At 42.8% G+C, this 27,704-nt stretch overlaps 2 protein-coding genes across 5 annotated transcripts in view; both read right to left on the reverse strand.

Annotated features, from left to right (window-relative positions):
• MORC3 (MORC family CW-type zinc finger 3) overlaps positions 1-18,739 on the reverse strand; it is a 31,531-nt gene extending 12,792 nt beyond the window's left edge. The window contains exons 1-9 of the mRNA XM_075432218.1: positions 18,610-18,739; positions 13,533-13,605; positions 10,140-10,272; positions 8,809-9,023; positions 8,381-8,528; positions 6,346-6,493; positions 5,008-5,139; positions 4,633-4,752; positions 2,354-2,451 (exon numbers count right to left, since the gene is read on the reverse strand). Of these exons, the coding sequence (XP_075288333.1) occupies positions 2,354-2,451; positions 4,633-4,752; positions 5,008-5,139; positions 6,346-6,493; positions 8,381-8,528; positions 8,809-9,023; positions 10,140-10,272; positions 13,533-13,605; positions 18,610-18,648 (1,106 nt within the window). The 5' untranslated portion in view covers positions 18,649-18,739. The remainder of the gene's footprint in view (positions 1-2,353; positions 2,452-4,632; positions 4,753-5,007; positions 5,140-6,345; positions 6,494-8,380; positions 8,529-8,808; positions 9,024-10,139; positions 10,273-13,532; positions 13,606-18,609) is intronic.
• A 3,918-nt stretch (positions 18,740-22,657) lies between these two features.
• DOP1B (DOP1 leucine zipper like protein B) overlaps positions 22,658-27,704 on the reverse strand; it is a 50,018-nt gene continuing 44,971 nt past the window's right edge. For all 4 annotated transcript variants that reach the window (XM_075432248.1, XM_075432231.1, XM_075432240.1 and 1 more), the window contains 3 exons: positions 27,263-27,412; positions 26,656-26,785; positions 22,658-25,985 (listed from right to left, as the gene is read on the reverse strand). In XM_075432248.1, coding sequence (XP_075288363.1) covers positions 25,728-25,985; positions 26,656-26,785; positions 27,263-27,412 — 538 coding nt within the window. In that variant the 3' untranslated portion in view covers positions 22,658-25,727. The remainder of the gene's footprint in view (positions 25,986-26,655; positions 26,786-27,262; positions 27,413-27,704) is intronic.

Below are 27,704 nucleotides of genomic sequence, written 5' to 3' on the forward strand. Positions count from 1 at the left end.
AGACAGAGGCAGATTGAAAAGTAGTGGCTGTAGGAGCTGTCAGGCTTGCTACTTCTCCTCCAAAGGGCTCCTGTTTCAACAGCAGGAATGACCAGATTTATGTTGCTATAGCCCCTTAATTGCTGCAATTAACAGCTCTGTTTATTACAGCACTCTGGTGTGGTTTAGGGGTTATGTTTACATGCAGAGCTGCATGTAGATTAGCAATTCAGGAAAGGCATTATGGACAGTTCAGGCTGCCAATGGAAACTGAACCACAACCGGCTGAAGAGCAAAACATGCAGCTTGAAAAAATGTAATGACTCCTGCCAAAGTTCACCCCATGTACGTTTGCAAGTCATTACCCTAAATTTCTAAGTCCATGCTGAAAGCAAGTGTTAGGGCACACAGAAGGAAAGTGCCTGGTCCTTTAAGGGCATACGGTCAAAGGAGCCACAAACAAGAACACAGGGAGACAAACCTGACTGACAAGGGATGTAGTGATAAGAACAAACCTGGTCAGCCACACCAACTGGTAAGCATACATGGAGTGTAAGAATGTTTATTTTTTCAGCTGGAAGGACAAGGGAAGGAGACAAACACAGAGAGTTGTAAGACCTGACCATTCAGCGTTAACAAAGATGATAACCAGAAAGAAATCTGGTCAGTCACACTAATTGACAGGCTATCAAGAAACTGCAAGCAAACTGGGATTTTGCAACTGATAAGGATGGAAACCTGAGGGTCCAGGGTGTCTGGAGGGGGTCAGTGGAACCATGCCAACCAATGAGGCAGTAAGCATGGAAAAGGGGGAGCAGGGAGGAACAGAGACACACACAGACTGAAAAGGGGGCTGCATGTAAAATGGGGCAGGTCAGTACAGTTGTCTGGCTGAGCCCTGTGCCTGGTCACCACAGTGTGTCCTATCTTCTTATTTAATATTTTCTTAACTATCTCTCTGCATAATCTCATTCGCTATCCCGTATGTACGTATATGGCAAGGACTAAGTGCCAGCTAGCGGTGAGGGCTCTGTGTGAGTGGATTTGGTGCCAGCTCCTGGAGTCAGACCAGGTGTGTGGTGTCAGCTACTGGAGCGAGCACAGGTCTCAGCTGCCACCAATGAGGCAGGAACAGTGTACCCCCAAAAACCAGCTCCTGGGGTGGACCAGCATGAGTGAGGAGCTCAGCGCTGGTAGCTGGAGCAGGACTGTGGGTCATAGTCCACACACCTGGTGCTGGCTGCTGGTGGAGGGGCGGAGCGTGTCTGCATCTTCCCCAGGCCTGGGGGGCATGGGGTGTGCGTGTGTATTTGCTGGCAAAGTCCAAGCTGGACTTGTTGGTGAGTAGGAAGTCACGGGCCCAGACAGGGCTATCAGACAGGCAAGGGTTTGTGCTGGTATACCCAGGGAGACTTGCAAATAGGGAGTGGCTGTGAGATGAGTGTGAGTGTGCACGTGTTTGCTAGCAATCAAACCTCACTAGCCCTCATGTAGGGGACCGCTGAAGCATGGTACAGGGCCTGGGACCCAGGCAGCAGTACCAGGAGAACAGAGGGGCCATGCCAGTACTCAGGGGATCTGCAAATGTACATGTGCTTGGGAATCTAGAGTGTCATGTGTGTGCCTTCACTAGTGAGCTTCTCTCTCTACCAGTTAAAGCTGAGGAAGAGGGCTTGGCTGTTTATGTTTTATGCAAGTCCTGTATGTAGGTGCACCTTGTTTGGGGCAGTCTGTGTAACCAGCCACAGTGTCCTCTGTGTGTGTGTGTCTCTGGGACACGTGCTCAGCTTTGCTACCAGTTGAACCTGCAAATGGGAAAGCAGCAGCCATGTCCCTCAGCCTGGGCAGAAACCCTGGGTCCCCAGACTGGACTCCAGTGGCTGGGCAGGAGTGAGTCCTGGCACAGAGCTGCTGGAGGAGGTGGCTGCTCCTAACACACCTTAATACAAAGCAGCACACATATCCAACCAGGCTCTTCCAGAGAAAAAGACTAAACAGAAACTGTTACGAGACAAGTTAAGAGTGTGGGATTTATGTACCACCATTTTAGTCATCTGCCACACAAGTATCCTCATCTCAGCAAGTTATTCTGTGCTCAACCAGTGAGGGGCAGCATTGCAACCAACTGCTTTCAGGGCACTTGCTTTAAAACAATGTGTATGATACCCTAGACCTAGTAGTGTGTACAATTGCACAATGGATGCAATATGACCAGTGTAGATGTAAACATCCTACCCCTACTGTTCAGAACAACCATGCAGTTTAATGATGGAACATAAGCTTTTATTCTTACTACTTAGGAGACTTTATCATCAAGTATTTCACAGTGAACGACACTATTAAATAGAAAGTCTACTTAAGAATATACATTTACCTGTATTCATTTGTGTAGTCAAAATCTTGTTTGTTATGAGTTGGTTTTAGGAAGTTGCATTCAATAATCCCAACTACACCAACACCCATGTTGTTTGCCTGTAAGAAATCAAGATCTATCAGGAAAAACACCCATATACTCTATGCTAAGACTGCAAGAGTTTGTCAGAGGTAATTATAAGCCATATATACACTAGGTAAAAACAATTTTCTGGCTTACAGCTCCCCTCCAAAAATAAACTCTGAACAGAAATTCCCTGTATGGAAGGTCAAGGAGAGCAGGAGAAGTGCACGAGGACTTGAGGAAAGCCAACGTCACTCCAGTCTTCAAAAAGGGCAAGGAGGACCCAGCGAACTACAGGCTGGTCAGCCTCATCTCTGTCCCTGGAAAGGTGATGGAGCAGCTCATTCTGGACATCATGTGCAAGTAAGTGGAGGAAAAGGTTATCAGAAGTAGTCAACCTGGATTCACCAAGGAAAAATCATGCTTGACTAATCTGACAGGCTTCTATGATGGCATGACCAGCTGGGTAGATGAGGGGAGAGCAGTGGATGCTGTCTACCTTGACTTCAGCAAGGCATTTGACTCTGTTTCCCAAAACATCCTCATAGGGAGGCTCAGGAAGTGTGGGCTAGATGAGTGGACAATGAGGTGGACTGAGAACTGGTGAATGGCAGAGCCCAGAGGGCTGTGATCAGTGGTGCAGAGTCCAACTGGAGGCCTGTAACTAGTGGGGTTCCTCAGGGGCCAGTACTGGGACCAGTCTTGTCCAATGTATTCATCAATGACCTGGATGAAGGGACAAAGTGTACCCTCAGCAAGTCTGCTGAGAACACAAAACTGGGAGTAGTGGCTAAAACACTAAGGCTGTGCTGCCATTCAGCAAGACCCAGACAGGCTGGAGAGTTGGGCTCAGAGGAACCTGATGAGGTTCAACAAGGGCAAGTGCAGGGTCCTGCACCTGGGGAGGAACAACCCCATGCACCAGTACAGGCTTGGGGCTGACCTGCTGGAGAGCAGCTCTGTGGAGAGGGACCTGGGGGTGCTGGTGGACAAGCTGACCACAAGCCAGCAGTGTGCCCTGGTTGCCAAGAAGGCCAATGGTGTCCTGGGGTGCATTAAGAAGAGTGCGGGCAGCAGGTTGAGGGAGGTTCTCCTCTCCTTCTACTCTGCCCTAGTAACTTCCCACCTGGAGTACTGCATCCAGATCCGGACTCCCCAGCTTAAGAAAGATGAGGAGCTACTGGAGAGAGTCCAGCGGAGGGCTACAAGGATGATGAGGGGACTGGAACATCTCTCCTACGAGGAGAGGCTGAGGGAACTGGGCTTGTTCAGCCTGAAGAAGAGAAGGCTGTGAGGGGACTTAATAAATGCTTATAAATATCTGAAGGGTGGGTGTCAGAAGGATGGGGCCAAGCTCTTTTCAGTGGTGCCCAGTGACAGGACAAGGGGCAACAGGCACAAACTGAGGCACAGGAAGTTCTGTCTGAACATGAGGAAGAACTTCTTCCCTCTGAGGGTGACGGAGCACTGGAACAGGCTGCCCAGGGAGGTTGTGGAGTCTCCTTCTCTGGAGATATTCAAGACCCGCCTGGACAAGGTCCTGTGCAGCCTGCTCTAGGTGACCCTGCTTCGGCAGGGGTGTTGGACTAGATGACCCACAGAGGTCCCTTCCAAACCCTACTATTCTGTGATTCTGTGATCTTATGGGTAGGCATCAAGAGGATGGGGCCAGACTTTTTTAGTGGTGCCCATCGACAGGATAAGGGGCAACGGGCACAAACTGAAGCATAAAAAGCTCATCTGAACATGAGGAAGAACTTCTTGAGGGTGACAGAGCACTGGAACAGGCTGCCCAGAGGAGCTGTGGAGTCTCCTTCTCTGAGGATATTCAAAACCTGCCTGGACATGGTCCTGTGCAACCTGCTCTAGGTGAACCAGCTTCAGCAGGGGAGGTTGAACTAGATGATCTCCAGAGGTCCCACCCAACCCATACCATTCTGTGATTCTGTAAATAAAAAACCTCTCTGTTCTATCCCTCTTTTTGTCCTAAAATATATGCTCAGGCCCTTATTTTGTATGTCAAGCTTAGTTTCAAAAACAAATATTAAAATAGCTGCATATAACAATACAAATTTTAACTGCTGTACAAAGTGAAAAAATTGGTTTTATAAGACACCTCAATATCATAGTTTCCATCTGTATTCTTTTTTAAAATCAGTATTTGAATGAAGTGATTTCTAAAGATGTTAAAATATTTGTGAGATTTAATTTCTTACCTTTAACTGACAGCCAACTCTTTCATAAGCTTTGATGAGTCTGTTTTTATGGTACATCATTATTCCATAATGATCTTTGTTTCTGCAGTTAAATCCAAATGTAATTCTTACTGTTCTAGCCTTTTTTCAGATTAAGGAAAAATCTGGTTAATCTCATGTAACAGAAGATTTATAGTTACTCTGAGTGCTCGTTCTAAACTGGGTCCTGGGACTTTTTTTTAATATCAAGATAATTCCTTCAGTATATTTTTACCAAAAAAATAATAAAAATAAAAATAATGATAATAACTGCACATACCCAGCAGAATCTAGACAGCACACAATGTCACATCATTAAATTCAGCATGCGTTGATGTAAATATTAGCAAAGGATACATTCAAAAATTTCGGCCTATATATATCACGTTCAATGAAGGCAAGGCTTTTGGAAACCAGCTGTGTTTTCACTTTTTGTCCTCTCAGAATGATCTGCATTGTTGGCTTCAGATACAAAATACTGCAATAAGCCTACAAAACATACAATACGTCCTGCTATTAAAAACCACCCCAAAACTCGAGATATGAACATTTTGCAATATTCATTTAGGAACACAAACTCAAGTTTTAATTAAAATTTTATGAAATGTGTTTTGTCCCAACTTGAATCCACAAAAACAGGAAATGCAAGTGTGCATAAGCATACATATATCACAAATTAAATGAACAGCAATTGAAGGACAAGTTTTTTGAATATGACAAGTTAATCAGGCATCTGAAGATGCAGTTTTACCACTAAAAGAGCTCTCCAACACACACACAAGCCTCTCTTTTCTTACCCCCATTAAGAGCTTAAAAATTTTATGACAAACTTTAAAACAAACAAAAGCAAGTGTGTTCCAAATGCCTGCATGTTATCATAGCTTGATAACAGCTATGCAATCTTCTCATAAATGTGTCTATTATGAATTTTAACTTGCATTTCATTTACCATTGTAATCACAACTCCTAATAATTGAAGTGAATTTAGCACTTTGCCAAGTCTTAGAATAATCGAAGGTTTTAGTTCAATGGAATAATACTTCTGAATATAATCCACAAGAATTGCCCAGAATACCTAGTAATTCCATGCACTTTCTTACAAAAAGAAGGCTTCAAAGCTTATGAATCAGTAGTGGAGACAATGGTTGTATCAATCAGCCTGCAGACACGACCAAGGCTTTTCTGTGTGCATGTATTCAAACAATGGAGCTGCTTCTCAATTCCTTTACCTCTTTTTGAAACATAGAAATGACACTTTGCCAACCGAATCCTATCTGTTTTAGAAGATCCACATGGGCATAACATCAGTACTGTATATGTGCACTAAAATGGAATGTTTACTCTGCCGACAACCACATATACACCTATTTAAGTTTCTGAAGCTACTGATAGCATTTCCTTCTTCCTCCATAGTGATGGCTACATTTAACAGCAGAAATTACTTGCAAGACTACATAAAACCCAGTTATTTTCTTCTAAATAAACAGCAAACATTTACACAAGTTCACAAATACATTACACCTTCAATTTTCAAAATTAATATTGACATACTGCCCTAACACTTAAATTCTGACATTCATCTTCCCTTGCAATCAACACTTCTGTAGTATAGTACACTATATTAAAACAAAAACTTACAGCCTCCAGCTTCCAAAAATAAACAAAGAAATAAATTTAAAAAAATGTTATACATACTCGCAGTGAGTAGTCACTTTCTGGAACAATCTGGTCCAGTCTCTCTTGTTTCTTATATCCTCTTTTGCCTGTTTCATCCAAGTCTTCTGGAATTCTGATGTCATATTTATCCTTGTCAAAGTCAAATTCTGTTTTTTCATTTTTATCTCTAAAAAATAAGATTAAAAAATACACTAATTATGGAAAAAGGCAACACAAAATAAGATATTGTAGTTGACCCAGTGGGTAGTACAAAGATGCACAAGAAAGGTAATTCCTTTGAGCCATAGTGGTTTTCCTCACAGATATGAAGTTCACCAGTTCCATTCTGATATCCAAGGAATATAACAGAAGTGATTGCGAGACATTCATGAATTCTAACTTAATTCTAAACAGGTCACTCTTCAAAAATAAAATCAGTCAATACCAGCTTTAAATTCTGGATGGACCGAGACACACGCATTTCTTCCAAATGTGAAAATCTCTGAACACTGCAAATTGCCTTCCTAAGACTTTGAATGCTGAAAAAATGGTACTCGACACCATTTTCCAACCCCGTAATTATCACAATTTCTTACTGTACCACTCACCAGATGTATACACCATACCGAGTTTCAAATGTATATACTGCAGTACCTTTGCAAAACACTGAGATATATCATAGTTGGCACAAATATTCCAGATTATACAACATATTAGAAACAACATGAACCCCTCCAAAGTGTTCTTTCCCACCACTTCCCATGAAACTCCAAAATTCAGAACAACATGAAAGCTACCCTGCCCAGCCAGCCGAGCTGACTGTATTTTCTTTTACTCAAGCAATGAAGTGATGGACACTCCCAAAAATGTTCATATCTAAAAATAAGTTAGAGTCTACCTGAGCAATGTAAATCAGTTCCAAAAGTGTAAAGGAGGTAAAGTTTTTCTTACGGAGCAGGTGGCAAGGGGAAACAGAATTAGTAACACATTTCCTACCTCCCGTTTTCTTGTGTTAAAGTCTAAGCTAAAAGTGATTCAGGGCTCTAATACTTGCAAGAAATTAATGAAATAAGAAAATCGCAAACTTTTCACCTGCTATAACTGACTGAGATCTTTCAATCTATACTCATCCAGGTGTGGTTTTCACTTCCCTCCCCTCCACCCTTCTTCTGATGGGCAACAATGAAGTTAAGAAACCGAAGACCAACCTAGTTTCTTGCCAAATCCACAGGACTGTGGAACAGTTTGAAATTGCTTCCTATGGACACCTCCTTATTTCAGGTATTAAAAACTACAGTAAGCTAAACACTTAAGAACAGTACAAGACAGCATCTTCCCAACCAACTAGAGAGATCACAGTTAAAGTCACGCTAAAGATTTTCTGGACAGACCATCAGACAGGTTCCCTGCTATTAAGGCAGCAGCAAAAATGTGAAGGAAAGGGAAAGTAGATAGGAAGGGATGACACTCATCTGCCACTGCTACAGCAACAGCTGTTTAAAAAAAAAGCAACAAGTCAAAGCTAGAGAAGGCTGGAAATCTATACTGCTGTGAACAAACCCACAGAGGCAAGTAGATAAACAAGATAAATACACACAACTATTTATTTACTTGGATTTCTATTTATTTTATGATAAACAGTTAAGAAGTTTAGAAATATCTAGATCCCTCTAAGGATACTGCTGACTCCAAACTTACAAAGCCAGTAATACTTGCCTATACGTACAAATATTTTTGTTTGAATTTTTGCATTCATAATTTTATAAGTCTGAAACAACAGATTTTTAGCTTATCTATTTCAATTTTTCTTCTGGCAAAAGCAACAGTATCTTATCAAAGGAAAATATGAAGTCCTTTACATTCTGCTTCCTTCTGCTTTGTTACTTGAGATTAGCAACAGCTCTCATGCAACATTATAGCCCTTCAATCACGTGAGTTTGAGTCTAGTTTCCTCAGTTACAGCTAACTGCCCACAGCCTTTCGGAATTATTCTACAAAAAACCTTCTATGTTTACATACACTGAAAGATAACATCAACTAAATGACATACATAAGAGACTGGACTTCATCTTACCTTCTCAGGTTCCAAATGATAATTCTTGTTCCTTTTTTCCCCATTATAGCCTCTAGCTCTGCCAGTAATTTCTCCTCCGTAGAAAATAAAGAATGTGTTAAGATGGCCTTCAGGTTGTTTTTGGATTCTGTTAGATCACTTATCTGTCGTAAGCATTACGTTAAGCGGAGTAACTTTGAATGAAGTAAGCCTTCAGAAGATGAGGGAACTTCTACAATAGTATATCCTGTACTTACTTCACAGGTTTTCACTCCACATCTCAGAGCTCCTCTGAATTTAAAGGCTCTAACAAATTAGAGCCTTCCTTGCATCTTAGAATTTATTTAGGGTATCCATAAGACTAGACAACGGGATTCCCTTTACTGAAATTATCATCCAGATTTTACATGTACACACATCTTCTCATTCAGAAATCGCTGAAAGGATATGGTGGTTGTTGAATGTCACTATAGGAACCATGACATGTTCTGCTTTTGTGACTTCAAGGAAAGTCTGAGATAACAGGCCCACACTCATGGTTTCTCCATTCTTGGTGAAGACTATCGCATCTTTTCCCAGGCGCATGGACCCCGATTTAAACCCATTTCCATACAGCCCCACTGGAACACGGCCATTCATCACGGATTTCTCACTGAAACCGAAGCTGAAACATATGAAAACATTAGAAGAGTGTAAAAAGCCCTATAAAACTTGAAAACCCAAAAAGATGCAAGCAAGACTTGTCAAATTAAATACAGTGAGTTAATCTCTTGTTTTAGAGATCAGGAACTACTGTACAATTAAACAATGTACAGTTAAGCAAATCCTGAAAGTTACCTGTGTAACATTTCTAAAAACACACTGCAAGAATTAAGCAAAAACTTACTTTTGATCATTAAGTATGGACAAGAAATACCATGTCTAGAATTACACAGCCAGCATTCTTACAGGATTTTAACAGTTATCCTGTGGCTTCCCAATAAATACTAAGAAAAGCCCCTAAAGCTTCCCCCCACACCCTCTGCTTGAAAATGTGTGATCTACAAAATTTTCCATTAGTAACTACACATTACATTTAAAGCAAGACAGGTAACTGCATACCTAACATGGAATTTAGCAAGCAAGCTATTAAGTATGGTATCTAACAGAAAAAGAAAAATAACAGTTTGAATTCAAGGTTGCTCAAGTTCAAACCTGGAGATTTATCTGCAGGCAGAGGAATCTTTCATACTAAAAGAGCAACTGAACAGCAACTTCTTTGCTAGCTGTAGAAACAAAACTTGAAGAAAGATCAGTTCAAACCCTACAGGATAATTAAACAAGCCACGTGAACAGAATAATCATTCCCTTCAGTTTTCCACCATACCTTCTATTTTCAATACTTCAAGGGGTTTGAACCCAATCTCCCTTTTTCTCTTGCTTGCTAACTTCAACTAAAGTAATCTTCAATTTAAAAAAAAAGAAAATTAAGTTCTCCTTAGGTCCACCAAATGGCACTACTGAGAGTTTACACAGCACAAACACTGCAAAGAAATTTAAATGGGAAGGTTGACAGAAAGGATAAGAGGAAATTTTGAGATAAAAACTCATTGAAAAAGTTGTGTGAAAGTTACTAGCATCTTTCTGTTCCATAGTCTCACTTGGATATTGCTCACCTTCAGAAATGTTAAGTTTAACAAAATTAGTCGAGTACGTATGAGAAAAATGAATAAGCTGAGCAATAACAGAACTAGAAGCTAGAATTTTTTCAAGAAAAAAAATTGCAAAAGAGGTTATCCACCTTAGCATTTTGTGCAGCTTCTCTGAGTTCATACCATTTCCATTGTCAGTGAATGTCAAGCATATATTGTCGTTTATCACCGTTTTGTCTATCCATATCTGCTTAGCGCTCACATCTGGATCATAAGCATTATCTGAAAATAAAGCAAACAAGGGTGGGATACTAAAAAGCACAAATTAAACAGTTTGTGTGTGAACATATTTAAGAGTGTTTAATTCCAGTGAAGATGCCAGATAGTAAGTCTTCCAAAGTTACTTAAATCCGTATGTAACACGCAACAGAGCCTTATCTAGCAGGAATACATACGTAATTGATCTGTCAAATGTTAGTCTTGCAACACCAGCAAACAGCTCTACGAACAGTTGTTGCCAATTTTATTATGGTGCTATACTTGTATATAAGTTTACGTGGCAAATATGGCAGCTTAATGTAGTTCCCTAATTCTGGGCCTCTGACGCTAGAGACACGCTAAACTAACGGTGCTCTGAAATTGCAGCTATTTTTCAGCTCTGCAGTTAGGTATATCATGTAGTTGCAGAAAATGTGTGCTGGCACAGATATAAATTTCTCAGCTAAGTCACTGAATATTAGCCTTCTTTTGCACAGAAGCAAGAAGCTATAGTTTTTAGTACAGTAAATATTATGCTAAAACCTAAGTCTCCTAAGACACTATCTTCTTTATAGATGACAAGTCAATCAAAAACATCACGATGAAACAGCTGCATCAAAACCTAGCAAACCTTGCCTGAAAACAAGGCACATTTTTCCAGCTATTACAGATGACAGTAATATATAGGCAAACATTTAGGTGGAGATGACTGGTTCAAATGCAAGAACAGAAAATGAAACCAAGACAAGTTTCTACTTTCATTTCCTGTCTCCCCAGCAGCTGTCGCAATGTTTACTTTCTCCCGGCCAAGCAAACGTCTCTTCTGACTGGCTCTCAGGAGGCTAGGTTATTGTCCACAATGCAGACAACAGCACATCACTAACATATGTGGCTGCAACATCCTACCTGCTGTGGGCTTTTTAAATAGGAAATCAGACTTGAAACACAACTTCAGACACTAAAAAAAGCCCAACTCCCAACATTCCAGGCAGTTCCACGAAATCTATAATTTTGGCTCCACAGGTCCAGGAGACTTAGGTGAAAAAATTATTGCTGCTCTGCTACTACGTCACTTCCATACTAACAGAGCCGAGTGTCACAAATATGCGCAAGTGCGGCTGAAACCATGGCTCCACAAACATTTTGTGGCAGCAAAGCTAGTTTAAATCTCACCTGCCCTAACACCACTTTCTCACAACTCTTTTCCCCCCTTTCCCAGCACTGTGCTATTCATGGAATTTGTGAGGGGGGAAAGCACACAGAGGAGGAGGAGGAGGAGAAGGATGTAACAGCACAGCAGCAGGCAGTGCCCCTGCTTCACTGCCTGTTCTGCAGGTTCAGCTGAGGGCTCAAGCCAACACTACGGCCTACAAAAAGGAATCACAGCTTGGTAGCTTACTTTCTGTAAGCATAAGGTACAAATTGCACCCACAGCGAAAAAGCTCATAAAATGTATTTCAGCTTCACCAAAAGAGGACATTTCAAGTACAACTGAAAGTTTGAAAGTATTCTTTTAAGACTATACTTTGTACGAGTCTTCTGATTTGTCTCACCAGCTCTCTCAGATTACAAAAGTTATTTAAATCAACACAACTAACTAGAAGCCTTTACAGCCAATATGTTACTACCATGCTTTCAAAACAACACATATGACAAACGAGAGGCAAAAGAAAAAGACAAGACTGCATGCCTTGCACAGCACATCTATCATAATTCCAGCCAGGTATGGCACGTGGTGATAAAACAGCTGAAGTGACTCAATAGATTGTCACCTCTTGGAACAGCCAGACCCTGCCTGCAGCCATGTGGTTCTGGCTTCCTCCTTTGTGACAGTTCTGGCCTTATCAAGCTGAAAAATTCCTGCCTTCTTTCGTTATGCTAATTTTCTGGATTAGCAATAAAAATCCTCATGCACAGGAAGCAAATGAATGTTCAACCAGAGGAGTTGCTCCCTTAGGCATCAGCAAACTGCTAGATAAGCTCAGCAAGTCTTTCCAAACCGCACCTTTATTTTGAGGAACCAGTTAAAGAAAGTCTGCTAATCATTCGGGAAACAAGCAACTCTGAAGATATCCAGTTCATAGCTATTCAAAATCAAAGGCAAGATGATCAACAGGAGCTAATAAATCAAACAGATAGCACAAGCCCTGGCTAACAGCAGATGACAGAGACAATAACAAAGAGCAGAACTCTTAAGACATTGATGGATGGACCATCAAAAGGAACCACTCGACTTTAACCCTTAAGACGTTCAGCAAGAAACTCGGTAACTCAGAATAAAATTAGGATGTTTCAGGGGCATTGTGACAATGTGCAAAAATTACTATTGGATGTTTTGAGGAAGCATTGAAGAAAAGGTAAAGGACAAAGTGGATGGGAGAAGAATGGTGTAAGGCGGGTGGGAATAACTGGGGCTGATTGCATGCAAGTTGGCTGCTGGTCAGCATGCAGGTATGATTGGACTCTGCGTCACTCTGCTGTACATTCTTATAAAACACTAATTCTAACTATTGCCTGTATGAGGGTGCTCTCTACTCTCAGTGTGTGCCTGTACGTCTTCTCCTGCTAGCAAACTTCAAGCTGGACAAGCCAACAAGTTGGAAGAAACCAGAAACTGTTGAGATCCAAGGTCCAAGCCAGAGACTGGTAAAAAGCCCTGGACACAGGTACTGGAAGGACTCCCAGGCCCTGGTGAAACACCCAGAAACATGGGTAAGCACGAGTGGCAAGTGAGTGAGAGTAAGTGTATGCACTACTAATGAACTTTAAATCTGGTTACCCAAGAAGCAGGAATAGGATAAGGCTGTTTGTGCTGTTCATGTTTCAAGCATTGCTTGAGTTTATGTGGGTTCTTGCAAAGTTACTGTCCTCCTGTCTGTGCTAATCCATCCGTGGCTAGCTGTGTCTGTACAGGATGCAAGCGTGCACACACATCTTTGGAGTGTGCGCTCAGCCTTACTACTCTCTGGGCCCCAGAACCGTGAAAAGCAGCAGGACTGCAAGAGAAGGAATTCACTTGATCCCAGTCTTCTATATTTGTCAATCCTTAATAAACTCTGTAAAAAGAAGATGGCAAATCCTGCAAGGCCCCTGCAACTGACGTCACGTAGCACGTATGCTGTTACAGAAGAAACAAGTCAATCTGACTGTACCAAAAAAGATGCTGTAAGATGCCGAATGGTAACAACAGGATCAACTCCTTCCCCTATCTTAAGGGAGAAAAGTTTTACAACAAGCAAAAACTATTGCAACCAAGTTCTCAGGCAAACTATTGATCCACTTACCTATAAGTTCTGCAATTGCACTGAAAGGCCAGGTGTGACTGGTAGAGTTGGTATGCAAGAACTTTGGACAGAGCTGAAATAAACCACAAACAATGGCATTCGTTTGCGCTCTTCAACAATACCAAGCCAGAAAATACTATGTTAAGTAAAGTAACATTCAGTTAAACTGTTTTGTACAACACTACCCAAAGGCTATATTTTAATTTACTTTTAGATATTGGCATACTAACACCTTTTAAAGGGAACATTACTACAGCTATTAAAGACAAAACAGTAATGCAGAATTCCACACAGTATCATACTATGCTCTGAGCATGAATTATATTGTCATCCTGTCAAACACTCTTTGTCTTTTTAAAAATATAAGGAACTACTGCTATATGCTGATGCTAGAGGTTACAGAAAACACCAAAGCCTTAGTACAAATCTAGTAACAGAAGCACATGCTCTCAAATGTTAAAAATATACATCTTAGATGATGAGTATTAAACTTCATCCGAAAAAGTGAGCAGCACCTAATACAACTCAGTGACTTACTGTCCAATATCATTGCTGCTTTTGCCCATATTGACTGAATTCACGTTAGACTCTGTCAACTAGTGGTTTGTGCTTTCAGCAATTTCATCTCATACATTTTATCCTCATTTGTGATAAGACGTAACTAGAGGAATGCAGCCACTACTAGGATTAGATGAGAATATGCAAATAAAGTACCTATTTATGGGACATATCTTACAGATGTTAGTGACAAAAGTATTCTCAAGTAATTTATGAAAGCCTGGGTTCATATATATTCACCTAGCTCAATAAACAAGGTAAACCAGAACCAAATATCAACCTAATTTAAGAATTTGTCAGTGCAATGTTTGGAGAAATTTGACTGTTGAAACTGATACAGTTGTATTTGCATTACCACTAAGCCTATCTATAACTCTACTTTTACAAGGCCTTTAACACAAACCCACTGCACATATATGCTTATGTCTTGCTGACATAGTTATGTTGATGGCATAAAAAGCAGTATCTACAAATACATAATCTAGAAATAGCCCTTGTACAGTGCAGTTACATCAAAAAACGTACTATAAACCACATTATAAAACACATAAAATCAGAAGAATATTTTAAAATAGTGTGTACATATCCATACTTCGTAACTTTTACAGAGCTACTACACTGACAAGCACTTTTATGTAGTTAGTAAAGTCTAAATAAAAGCAAGCAACCACTTGAAGTCTCCAAGTTCATTTGTCAGCAAAAGGGAATAATGCTACAAGCAAGTTCCAGACCCATGAGCCGGGTACCAGAGCGGGAGTAAGGCAGCAGCAGCAGCCCTCATTCAGATCAACATAAATTGCCAGGAAACCTCACCTTGATTCTAAGATCATAAGAGCACAAGACACACTTTCAGACTGCAGCTTAATCCGTGCATTTCTCCATCAAGCTAGAGTACAAGTATGCATAGACATCATGTTCTTCATTGCCCTTCGTGCTTTAAAACTCGTTTTATAAAATCTGATAAATTGAGTCAGGCCAAGTCACTGTGCCCCTTTCAAACTCCTCACAGATACTTATAAATAATTTAGCATATAAGAATAAAATGACATCAAGCCTATTAATGGAAACCTCATATATTCCATGGCACATGGTTAAAAAGATCTTTCAATTTCTTCCTCTGCCATACAACAACTCAGTGGATCTTAAGATCTATGTATATCATTCTCTTCACTTCAACCTTTCACAGTGCTGGCAGCACTCATTCCTTTGCTTCCTAAGCCTCATGATCAAAACACACAAGAAACAACTGGGGGGTTTTCCCCAGCCTGAAATCCCTCCTTGCCAAAACACAAACACTTACAAAAAACCCCACCACACAGACGCACATTCAAGCATTCAGCATCTGCTCAACCCACTGCTAAAATATTTCTCTGCTGCTAGCCCGTGAAAAACTCCCACGACATGCAAGGTAGACTGGGACCGCTGGCGTTGTAACCTCAGCAACATGGACTTGGCAAAAAGTCCTGACTGTGTGTTTGACAAAGGCACTAACTCACAGTTGTCAACCTCCTCTGAGCACCAGACAATGCTGATGAAGGAAGGAACCTCAGCGTTCCCAACACTGACACAATTATGAATAAGCGTCCTTTTTTTCTGTGAATAAAAGCATACACGTGCATGGCAAGAAAAATCTCTTTACGCAACAGTTCTCCATCTCTCCTTTCACTGCTGCATACAAGCGGTTAACTTTGAAAACAGAACAGCATCTTAAACGAAAGAGCATCTTCTATAAACAAACACAAGAATTATGCCAATCTTCTCTGGATCACTGTTTCAAACTGTAAGGTTTTCAGAAAGGCTGGAAGGTGGCACACAGAATGGGGAACTTGTGACCAGGTACATGAAACGAGAAGGTATGGACTGGAACGCGGGAACTGTAACAAACTGGTTCTGGCTCTAGTATCTGTCGCCCCCCATCAAAAGGGGAGTGATTAACCCACAGGCTAGTTCATGGGAAATCTCCCTCAGAACAGCTAGCACCATGTGCTCATGTAAGGCCCTGAAACAAGGGCACACGACAAAACCAGGCTAAAAAAAAAAAATGGAGAACAGTGGTTTAAGGCCATTACCTTTGTAGTTTGCTTCAGAGCATACCCAGCTGTCAGCAACAACTCACCACTTCCTGATGAGTTCATCAGGAAATACTTCAGCCCATTTTGTCCCCTTACAGTCCATTTCATCAAACCACCACTTTAATTAGCTCCCGAGTAACTGAAGATCAGTAAGTACAGTGAGAAAGAGTTAGTTCCCTGGTGAACACTCACTTTCGACTGTGCTAGCATGACTGCAGCTGAGAGGATCCAGTTGCTTTGTTCACTGGGTTGAATACATTTTGCTACTAAGTGTGTTTTGGTTAGTGGTTTCATTTTTCTTCCTGAGACAAGTGCAGCCAAATTCCTTTTGGAGATACAACTAAGCCTCCCCCTCCTTCAAACTGCATATACAGTGCACGTTATAAAAATACTAAACTGCACTAAGAAGAGCATCTCCTACAATTATGAACTGCAAATATTTAAGAATAAAGCAGCTTATCTCTCAAAAGTGACAGGCAGCTTTGGGAATTTGAGTTTTCCAAGAAAACCAGAACTCTTCCATCCCTTGCAGGCCACAAGGCATACAAACTGAATTACCACTAAACAACCTGTCTTATCTTAAAAAAGTATTTCACAACTTCTCAAGGAACAAACCCACTGTCATTTTCCTCCTCTCCCTCCCAGTTATGCTAGTCCAGTTACATGTCCGTGCAATGAACCACATCAGGGAGATGATCCAAATTAAAAACCATTTTTTAAACCTTATTTTTAACTTGGATCACTTCCCTGATCTGTCTCATCATACAACTCAGTAAAAGTTTTACCAGAGCAACTGAAGGAGATAAGTACCAGTGTGGGAAGGAGTTACCAGGCCTGCTCACACTGCCCGTGTTGTTTATACATGCTTGTGAAACTAATCGAAATATTTTGGTGAAACCCAACATGCTCCCAAAGAACAGCTGCTGACAGAAGAGACTGTGACCACCAGCTTTCCGGTGTTCTCTAGAAAGCAGAACCTATAACACTGTAGGACACAACCTGTTAAAAAAACTGTACCAGCTGCTTCAGTTCTTTATTGAAAGCCTCCAAAATCACAGCTTTCACTGGAAATAGACTGAACGTGAACTTTCAGTTACGACTACTAACAAACAAAACCAAACAACATCCTATAAATAATTCAGAAAGTTACCAATTGCACCAGCTTTTGCTTAGATTTCTCATCAGCATCTGTAAGAGTTCAGCTTGTGAAAGTGATTTCAACAATTTTAAATTCTGCAGTCTGACTTGTGATTTTGTTTTGCAAAGACAAATTATTAACGCCGATGTACTTTTCCCCCTCAAGATGACTAATAATGCATTAAAAAAAAAAAGTGAGACCTCCCTCCTCTTTTTTTTTTTTTCTTTTTGAACATCGTGTTATCTAAAGAAAGAAGAGAACATTTCTCTAATAAAACATACCAAACTGTAGAGTTCAAATACTTAAAAGAATTGAAGACCGGAAATGAAAGTGCGACTCTTGAACTCCAAGTAGGCGACATCTATAGCTAACGCCTACAGTCACAGCAGTTTACATTAGGGTAGTTTAAGCAGTGCCCAGAATATACTAGCATATGTTTTTCACTCACACCTTTGACGAGTTACTCGCTGTAATGGTCCACCGTCTTTCCGCTATTCTGTAAGTAAGGTCATGAGCCAACTGCTTGTAACTACAAGCCTTACTTACAGACACAGCTGAAGCCAGGAGGGCTTTAAAAGAACACGCTGTTTCTTTCCTCACCGATGCGTCAAACAAGTGGAAAAGCACCCTTAGCCCCATGTGTATCAGCACAAATAAGGAAAACACCGATTGCCACCACCACAGGGCAGACACGAGCCGCGGATTTCAGTGCGTGCCCATTCGCCGCCCTCGTTAAGGAGTAATTAGGCCTCTCGCAAAAAGTAGCAAAAGAGTTTAAGTCACAAAGCTTCCCCTTAGAGGTCACCGCGCTCGCCACCACCTCCGTCACCCCAGCGGGCTGCGAACCCCCCCCCCCCCCCCCCCAAACGCGCAGCACCCCCCCTCCTCCACGGTGCCGCAGCTTCCCCTCCCGCCCGAACCCGGGCCCAGCCCGCCGAGGGATCCCCGCTGCCCGGCCCGCACCCCGCCCGGCAGCCGCGGCCCCGGGGCTCGGTGAGGGCACCGGCGGGGGAAGGGTCCGAGGCGAGGAGGGGGGCAGCCGGTTTCGGGCGAAGGGCTCGGCGGCCCCCCCCGCCCTGCCGACAACTTTTTGCCCCCGGAGAGGCGAGGTGCCGCTCCCCGCCCCCGCCGAGGGGAAGGCACGGGCCGCACGGGCAGCGGCGCGGCAGCTCGCCCCGCGCACCCTCGCTCCCCGCCGGGCAGCGCCGAGCCCGCGCCGCCCGCCGCGGCGGAGACCACCGAGGGAGGGGAGCGGCTGCCCCTCGCTCCCTCCCGCCACGCCGGAGGGGCCTCCCCAGGCGCCACTCACCGCGCTGAGGCGGATGCCGCCCTGTGTTTTCGCCGCCATCTTTTTGTGCCGCAGCGAGAGCCGGGGCGGGAAGCGGCGGGGGCACGGGGCAGCGCCCGCACTTCCGCCTCGCCCCCTTCCTCGCACCGCTTCCGGCGCCAAGCACGCCCGCTCCCGGGGAGAGGCGGGGCTTTGGCGCACAGGCCACGCCCTCTCCCGGCGGCGGGGGCGGTGGTTACGGGAAGGAGGCGGTGCCTGCGTGCGGCGGCCCGGGCCGTGCCCCCGGGAGCGGCGGGGCGGGGCGGGCAGAGCTGCCGTCAGCGGGGGCCGCTCGGCGCAGGGGAGGGGCCCGGCGGAAGGGGCGTGCCGCGGCTCGACTGGGGCCGCAGGTGTAATGCCGGTTCGTCCGTGAGCGGGTAACCGGCGCGGGGCGAGGCGGCGGAGCTGCCTGCCTGAGGGGGGAGCGGGAGCGCGGCCCGCGGGGCTGGGCCGGGCCCTCTGAGGTGCCGACGGCCCGGGCTGGCAGGCTGGCAGGGGCGGACGAGGAGAGGGCTGGGGGCTCGGCAGGGGTTTCGCCACGGTCTTCCCTGGCAACCTCTCCTCCCGCACCTCTGGAGCGGACAGACCACGGGGCGGGGACGGGGGAGCAAAGCCACCCACCTGCTCTAAGGGGAGACCAGGTTCGGGACCACCCGAGGAACCTGGACGTACATAAATCTATGGGACCTGATGAGATGCTTCCCAGAGTCCTGACGGAATTGGCTTATGGAGTTGCCACACCACTCTCCATGATATTTGAAAGATCATGGCAGTCAGACAAAGTCCCTGGTGACTGGAGGAAGGGAAACTTTGCACCTGTTTTTAGAAAGGGTAGGAAGGAGGACCCTGGGAACTACCGACCTGTCAGCCTCACCTCTGTGCCTGGGAAGATCGTGGAACAGGTCCTCCTAGAAGCTGTGCTAAGGCACATGGAGGACAGGGAGGTGATTTGAGACAGCCAGTGTGGCTTCCCCAAGGGCAAGCCCTGCCTGACCAACCTAGCGCTTTCTACGATGGAGTGACTGCGTCAGTGGACAAGAGGATGTGATCCCTCTGGACTTCTGTAAAGCCTTCAACACTGTTCCCCACAACATCCTTCTCTCTAAATTGGAGAGATATGGATTTGATGGGTGGACTGTTGGGTGGATGAGAAATCGGTTGGATGGTCGCAGCCAGAGGGTAGCGGTCAACGGGTCAATGTCCAGATGGAGAATGGTGACAATTGGTGTCCCTCTGGGGTCTATATTGGGACCAGCACTGTGTAATATATTCATCAGTGACACACAGACAGTGGGATCGAGTGCGCCCTCAGCAAGTTTGCAGATGACACCAAGCTGAGTGGTGCAGCTGACACACCAGAAGGACAGGATGTTATCCGCAGGGACCTGGACAAGCTGGAGACGTGGGCCTGGGCAAACGTCATGAGGTTCAACAAGGCCAAGTGCAGGGTCCTGCACGTGGGTTTGGGGCAACCCCCAGTATCAATCCAGGCTGGGGGATGAGGGGATTGAGAGCAGCCTTGCCAAGAAGGACGTGATGACCTTTAAAGGTCTTCCAACCCAAACTACGCTATGATTGTATGGAGCTGGATACAAGTAACACACACTCCTCTTCTGCAAGAGGAGTAGAGGCCAGAACTCATGTTTCACGCGCTGTTTACTCACAGAACTAAATTCCTCAGGTGTTTCATTACAATTACTGTGGTTCAGCTATTGAGACATATTTTGAGCCATGTGTGATTACTTAACCTGAAGTTCAGATTATCAGTCTTCTTCCTGGAAGACTTTAAAAACGCAACTGCTTTGCATGCAGTTATAGCTGGGAAGCTCCCTGGTGTCTATTACAGGCCAGCTATGGGTTACACTCCAGCTCCTTTTGTTGTCCTCCCACTTTTTCATCCTGTAATCTCAAATTTCTACAGCTGAAAGGGAGCTATGATTGTGGTGGTGGACAGATAGGAAAAAAACCCCGAACAAACCCAAAACACCCAGAGATGTGGGTACACATTGCAAGAGAAAAAGAAAAGCCTGAGATAATTCGTGGTGACTGAAACCTTACAGGCCACTTAACCCTCAGTTGAGGAGCAGCCTTTAGCAGTCCTTGAGAGCCGGATTTGCTGAGCAGTCACCCCTGCCGTGAGCCTCGGCTGAAGCCCTGGGCACTGATCACCGGGAGACAACCAGTGTTTAAGTCTGAGAGCTGCACAGGGACAGTAATTGCAAAAGATGGGGGTTTGCTGTTACTGCCAAACGTAAACGGCCAACCTTGCTGTTCCTGAAGCAGACGCTCGAGAGACATTCCACGCTTTACTATTGCTAGCTGCTACACAACAGTGTTTCCATCACCCATACAGTACATACCAATGGTTTTCAATGTACGCGGTGCAATCAAACATTATCAGCTTCTGAGGTGCAAGGTGCATCACACAACATTACAACAGATGTGCAAAAACTACAGAGAAAGGATGAAATCTGAAAAGCAGCTTTCACAAAGTCATTGAAACCATACTCCTCTGGCCTCAGGTGTTCAAGCTCAGTTGTACGGAAGAGTTTTCTTCCCTCCAAATGAAAAGGCAGTAGTTTCAGGGCATTTCCCCTGAACATATAAAAATGCAGACTGAAGTCTGGAAAGCTCCGGCGCACCGAGAAAGCATTACGCGACAGCAGCCCCTAATTTCCTGGGGAGAGGCGCTCGCTCCATCCAGGGGTCAGTGCCTGTCGGTCAATCAATGATCCCCTGATGCTGCAGCAGCAGCTTCCTCCATCGGCTCCACAGGGTTCTTCCAGACTGTAATCCATGGCCTTGCTGGCCTTGTCAATGCAAGACAAAAGACATGCTGGGACTCAGGTGCCAAAAGCCGAAGAGTTAACAAAGGGAGCAATTAACTTGCGCTTATCTTATCAGACAGCAGTGAGGGGGGTTGGCGCATCACTGTAAACTCAGTGATCTGTGGGGCACAGCAGAGGCCGCACAGCCAGAGTTTGCTTTGGATAAAGAACAGATGGCCCCTGAAAGCGCATACCGAGATGCCCACTCTGAAGGCGTGTCACACTGCTGAGTCCTGCTTCTGACGACACGACGTTCCATGCCAAGAGCCAATCGATACACAATAATTGACTTAGTCCCACCTCGCAAAAAGATTTTCAAATATATAAAATTGGCACTTGAAGACTCTCTTTGGGAGGAGGAGCCAAGCGAGAACTTCACCTGACAGACGGGTTGACAGGCCTGAACCTCTCTTGCCCCCCAAGAAGGGACACCTTTTTGGTAAGAGTCGCACCTCTGACTTGGTCAGACGTATCCCTGGGAACACATTGTTAGCTAAAGCGCTAAACCATTACCTTTGAGCTCAACTTTTGTAAACAGTGCGTTTATCAACGGCAATCCCAAATCTGTGATACCTGTCACTTGAATAAATTAACTATTGTTTCAACTTTGCGAAACTGCTTCAGTGAAAGTCCTTGGAGGGGCTCTGACAGGCCAGTTGAATCTGGTAAGTGGCCACACACTTCACCCTTTAGACATAAACTGTTGCCCAAGTCTGGGAATAGGAGTAGATCCAGCTACACCTAGACTCTTCGCTGAGACAGAGTTTAGAACGCAAGGGGGTCTGCTCTGCACCTCGTGACTCAATGGGAGGGCTCTGCTTTTGCCGCTTATCAGACTCCTTTATCCCTTTTAACGCCACACAGACATACAAATCCTGAAAACTTATCCCACGGGACTGGGACCCCAGAGTGGGAAGTTCAGGAAGGCAAAAGATGGGGACTTAGCAACTGGAGAAGTAGGGGTTTGTGATGAGAGGATTAAGGAGGGGGTGGCACAGTCTTTCCCTAGGCAAGTGTAGGGGCTAGCACAGACTAGCACTGAGCCACTGCTGCTGGGATCCAAACTGAGGTGTAGAGAGTTCTGTACAGAGCCCTCATCCATTTAAATTGAATTTGAGAGCTTTTACAGAACCAGATAAAGGTTAAAGTTGGTGTGCGAGCAGTAAAAGTAGTCTGAAAAATGAGAATTGCATTTGAAAAGGTATTTCAAAATAACATTTAATATTACTAGAAGAATTACATTCAAATAATAGTATCGAATACACTTAACCATTACTTAATGCTCCGTATTTCAAGTTCTGCAATTCTTTGGCAGCTACCTTGGTTGCACTGACCATTTTTTTTCCTTCAGGAAAATGAAGTACTTTTGAATATTTAAATATGTCTCCTTCTGTGTATCATGCACCGTTGCTACACTATCTCAAAGCTGAAGTATCCAAAAGAGAAAGCCAAGCTTGGTTATTCTGAAAACAAGCAAAGAACTACAAGCAAATCAAAAGCATTTTCTCTCATGTTCTTGATACTGAGTTCTAGGCAAAAATTTTTCAGATTCATCTACCGTTACGTATTCTGCTTTGGCAGTACCAGTGTTAGAGCAGTATAACCCTGTGGATTTAACAGCAGTAGCATAAGAAGTAAAATGACTACAGGTACTCTCATATACAAGAGGAATAAAGTTATGCTGCTAGAGATACCTTTAGGGCTGTGTAACTGTGCCTCGCCACCACCCAAGTAGGACTTTTTTAGTTGGAGCCTTTTCCTCCCTATTCACATCCTATTGATAATGATACAAGATCTGCTTATATACTAAATTTTAAAGAACTTTTTCTTATTAAGAAGTAGATTCTGCTTCAGTGAAAGGATTCTGCAAGTCACAAATACCTGAGGCCATTTAAAGCAGCCATCTGCAGAAGCACAGGGCAAAGGGAAGTGTAGGTACGAAGGCAGGAGTTAGAAGCAAGTGGTATTTCTGAGAAAGTTAGGATCATCTTAGAAGTTAGAGAGTTATACAGGCTACGTCACAGATTCTGTTTTTAAAGTTCACCACCACAGCTGTGGGAGAAGTGACTGACGTCCGATCCCCTGCACATCTGAAGTATGGGCAACCACAATGGGACATTCCCGTTCAAGGGGAAGGAGGACAAACCCCTCAATCTAAGTTACTGGTTCACCACCTCCAGTTAGCGAGGAAACTATGTGAAGACACAGGTTTAGAGCTTATGGGAGAATGTAAAACAAAATGTTCAATGGCAGAAGGTTGTCTTAGATTTTAGTAGCCCATTTGACAGCATCTCACCGGGATTTTAAGAGAAATAGCCAAGTATGGAATGCAACCACCAGAAAACTGAAAGTAAAACTGCCAAATCATCCTGAGTATTAGCAATATTCTCTTCAATAATTTTTAATGAGAAGTAATGAACACGAACATTTTAAAAACATCCTGTTCCAATTTTCAAATAATGCTTTAAAAGGGTAACTTTTCACCTGTGCTCATTCCAATAGTATTAGAGATCATTAATAAATTATATTAATACAAATAATTCACATTCTTTGTGACTACACAACATTACACTTCAGTCTATCACTTTCCTTAATGGTAAAAATGCACGTAAGCTACTTAAGTTTAGCATAAGCCTATTACAGTATTCTTTTCATAGAGCATTACAGCATTATCATAGTCAAGCATATTGTTCAGTGTTCCATTATTTTAGTTTCTAATCCAAAGATGAAAAATTCATATATCTGTAGGTAAAAAACACTGCAGAGTAGTCTTCCATGTTTGTTGTGTGAGTTTTGGAAAAAAAAAATATAACCCTGACCTCACAACGTGGTGACATTAAACCATACATTTTGTATGTTCTTTTTTAGTTAGCAAAAACAAAAGTGGTGAAGTTCGATACCCAGCACATTCACCTCAGTTGCCATGTTCCAAATAACTCAAGTAGCACATACCAGTCTGCAGGTATATCTTACAAAACCAATTTTTCAGAAGGCAAAGGTGTTTAAAAAAAAAGAGCAGGCAAAGCTTTTCACCACGAAAAGTACGATAAACTTCCCCTCCCAGACAAATCAGCATTGCAAATTCAGGCAGATAATGAAAGTTCAACGGAGTCCACCTCCTCCTTTAAAAACCGTTCCGCTAAGCCTTTTTTTGTACGTGTTGCTACGACGGTGCTTGTCCGCTGGCTGTCAGAGCTGTGTCCTTCAGGCATGCAGCTGCGCTCTTTGGTGGGAGAACCCGTCCCTCTCGCCCAGGTCCAGGGCGGTGGTAGCAATGCAGTTCCAAAACAAGCTGCACCTTGAACATTTACTGTAGTCATGGCACCTAGGAACAGCCACATACATTCTTTTGTACAAAAAGTATTCTTTAAAAAAAAAAGAATTTTAATTTTAATTAGGCTGTTGGTATACAGCGATTCATATTTTTACAGAATTATCTTCATTTAGTTACATTTCAGAAGTTGCAAAGTGACCTTAGTCATTGAAGCAACAAAGTTCTTTAATTTAAAAAACTGAATTAGAATATTTTTAGTCAATTAACTAAAATAAAACTCCCTGAAGTAATGTACATTACAAAATGTTACTGCATAGCTTAAGCTTTTATGCATGCGTTTGTCTTTTATTTAGGAATCACTAATCCTGAAGAATGCTATTATAGGGCAGAGTTGAAATTACAAACAAGGTAAGTCTGCAGTTATTTGCACAATGCTAAGGCTTATAAAATACATCTGATCACAAATTCAGGTGATTTGTTTAGAAGTTGATACATTTTAGGATAAGTTAAAGAAAGGAGGAGTAGAAGCGGGCTTTGACCTCAGGAAATGGCTTATCTGCAAACTGATTGTACACTGACATGCAGTATTAGCTTTTTCTTAAATTTACTTTCAGAACACAGTTCCAAAAGCAGCTTAAAATACTCAGTTGAGAAGCTGCTAGATAAATGGTATGGTTGCTACTTTCACCAAGTTAAAAATATTCTTCCTTTATTTACAAAACCTCTTTAATCCTTCACATTGAAAACAAGTAAAAGAATACAGTAACTATGATAAATTACCACTAAACCATACTTCCCCCCTGCTCCCAGGAACTGAAGAATCCTGCTTTTTAAGACCAATTCAGAAGCCTGAATTATTGAAAAACATTCCACAACAGCAGGAAGAAACCCCAAAATGTAGTTTCAAAAACTGGGGAAAAAAGAGAAGAATCGCAGTAAAGTTTTCCCTTTTTTCGCTATGTATTCACCACGAGCAAAGTGTGAGTCCGATGTGCGGCTTAACTTTCCATGTTTTCAAGGAAATCACATTCAACACTCTCTTCGAGCTGTTGCAAGGTCTTTATGCCGCTACTGCCCACATGACCCACAGAGGGAGATGCAGCAGTACGTGAATCCTGGGACTCACTCCCGCGTACTGTAAATGCACAACACAGAGTCTTGAAGAAGGGCATAAGCTGGGTGATGCTAGATATAGAGCGAAAGTTTGAAAGAGGACATTTGTGCTTCTTGGAAATTCCTTCAGTGTTGTTTGTTTCCTGTAAGCAAACAAACTGAGATTTACTAAGGGTTTTGCATTAAGACACAATGTTGTTATGGCTTGCCTGAACCCTGTACTATGCCCTTTTTTCATGCAGAGACCCACGGCCTACAACTGAATCACAATATAAATTGTATTGATGGTATACCGAGTTATTTCAATGTTCAGATTCGAGGTTCCATTAAACGGAAGTCTCACAAGTTCAGAAAATATCAAATTTGGACTAGCCTTCAGAATCAGATATCAAACAACAACAGAATACAGAGATATTTCTGAGAAATACTAATGCCCCTATTTCCTTTTCTGGAAGAGTTACTATTAAACTTTAAAGGTAATTTAAAATGCTATTACAGTAAACTTCTCTGACAAAGTACAGCATGCTCTTTTTTATAAATACCAGTGCTGCCTGAGATAAATTGTTTTAACTGAGTGGTTATGGGCAGGTTTAAGGGAACAACAGGAAAACTGCCTATTGTTCCCTCACTCAAAAGCAATCTGACATCTTCAAGATATATATATATATGAATGAAAGTATGCAGACCGTTTTTAAAAGCCTCATGAATCTTATTAGAATATCTAAAAACCTATTGCCTAACTTAAAATCTTGACACTTGTTTCGAAAAGCGAGTTAATGGATTAAAAAAAAAATTGAAGTATTCTTTCTTTACCCCATATTTCATCTTCAGCAGATCCATGATTCTTATAATGTGTGGTCTGCATTCCTGATGATTTTCTACCAGATGAGATGTCACAGTAGATGACTCTGTGTCCACCTCTGGGACAAATGCCCATTTGTACCTGAAACAAATGGGTTACTTGATAAGAAGCAGACAGAAAAATTCTTGTTTGGATCATACACAGTTTAGTAGAGCACTGGTTTGCTTACAGAAAGAGCCGTCATAACTATAATTTTATGCTATTACCAGAGCCAAAATTAATGGACAAGGATGTTACTATCATGTCAGTATTTAAATGCAAGCGGCTTGAAAAAACTTCCCAAGTGTGTGCAATGGGAGAACAAAGAGCAGTCTCCATCTTTCTCTTCTCCCAATTTTCCCGAATTAGAGAACCTCCTAATGAGGATGCTGAAATCCTCCTACACTGACAAGACCAAATTGTTTCCCCAAATACCCCAAATTACCTTTGTGTGAGTATCAACATCTGCACTTGTAAAAAGAACTGATGGCAAAATTAAGAAGAAAGCATATCTGCAATTACTTTGAAGGGTAAGAATGATAACAACTTGGAGAACAGGTAAGTAATTGGAGGACTTACATTTGAAACAACTGCATCCTGTCAGGTGGAAAGGAAAGCGCCGTGTCCAAAAACTTACAAGCTGATAAGTACAAGGACAGCTCATTCTGCTGTATGTCAGGTCCACTGCCATCACCCGAGACTTTCTGTTTGCTTATTTTGCTGTTGCTCCTGTTTTAGTTACAATCAAGAAATGCACCATTAAAACATAAATCCACTAAATGTTTTTCACTCAGCAAAGAGAAACGAACACATTTACACAAATGAGCACCTGCACCTGTGTGCAACAAAAACTGTTTTTATTCTGTATGATCACTGTGATTAATATAAAAGTCTGTTAAAAAGTAATCTAAAATATTCAGAAAAAAATGTCAACATGTTAAAATACTCAAATGCTGACTTAGCACCTCTTCTGTTTTTGTATGCGACTAATTCGTGGTACCTATGCTTTTTGAACGTATCT

This window comes from Opisthocomus hoazin, chromosome 1, assembly GCF_030867145.1.
Source record: "Opisthocomus hoazin isolate bOpiHoa1 chromosome 1, bOpiHoa1.hap1, whole genome shotgun sequence".
Lineage (NCBI taxonomy): Eukaryota > Metazoa > Chordata > Aves > Opisthocomiformes > Opisthocomidae > Opisthocomus > Opisthocomus hoazin.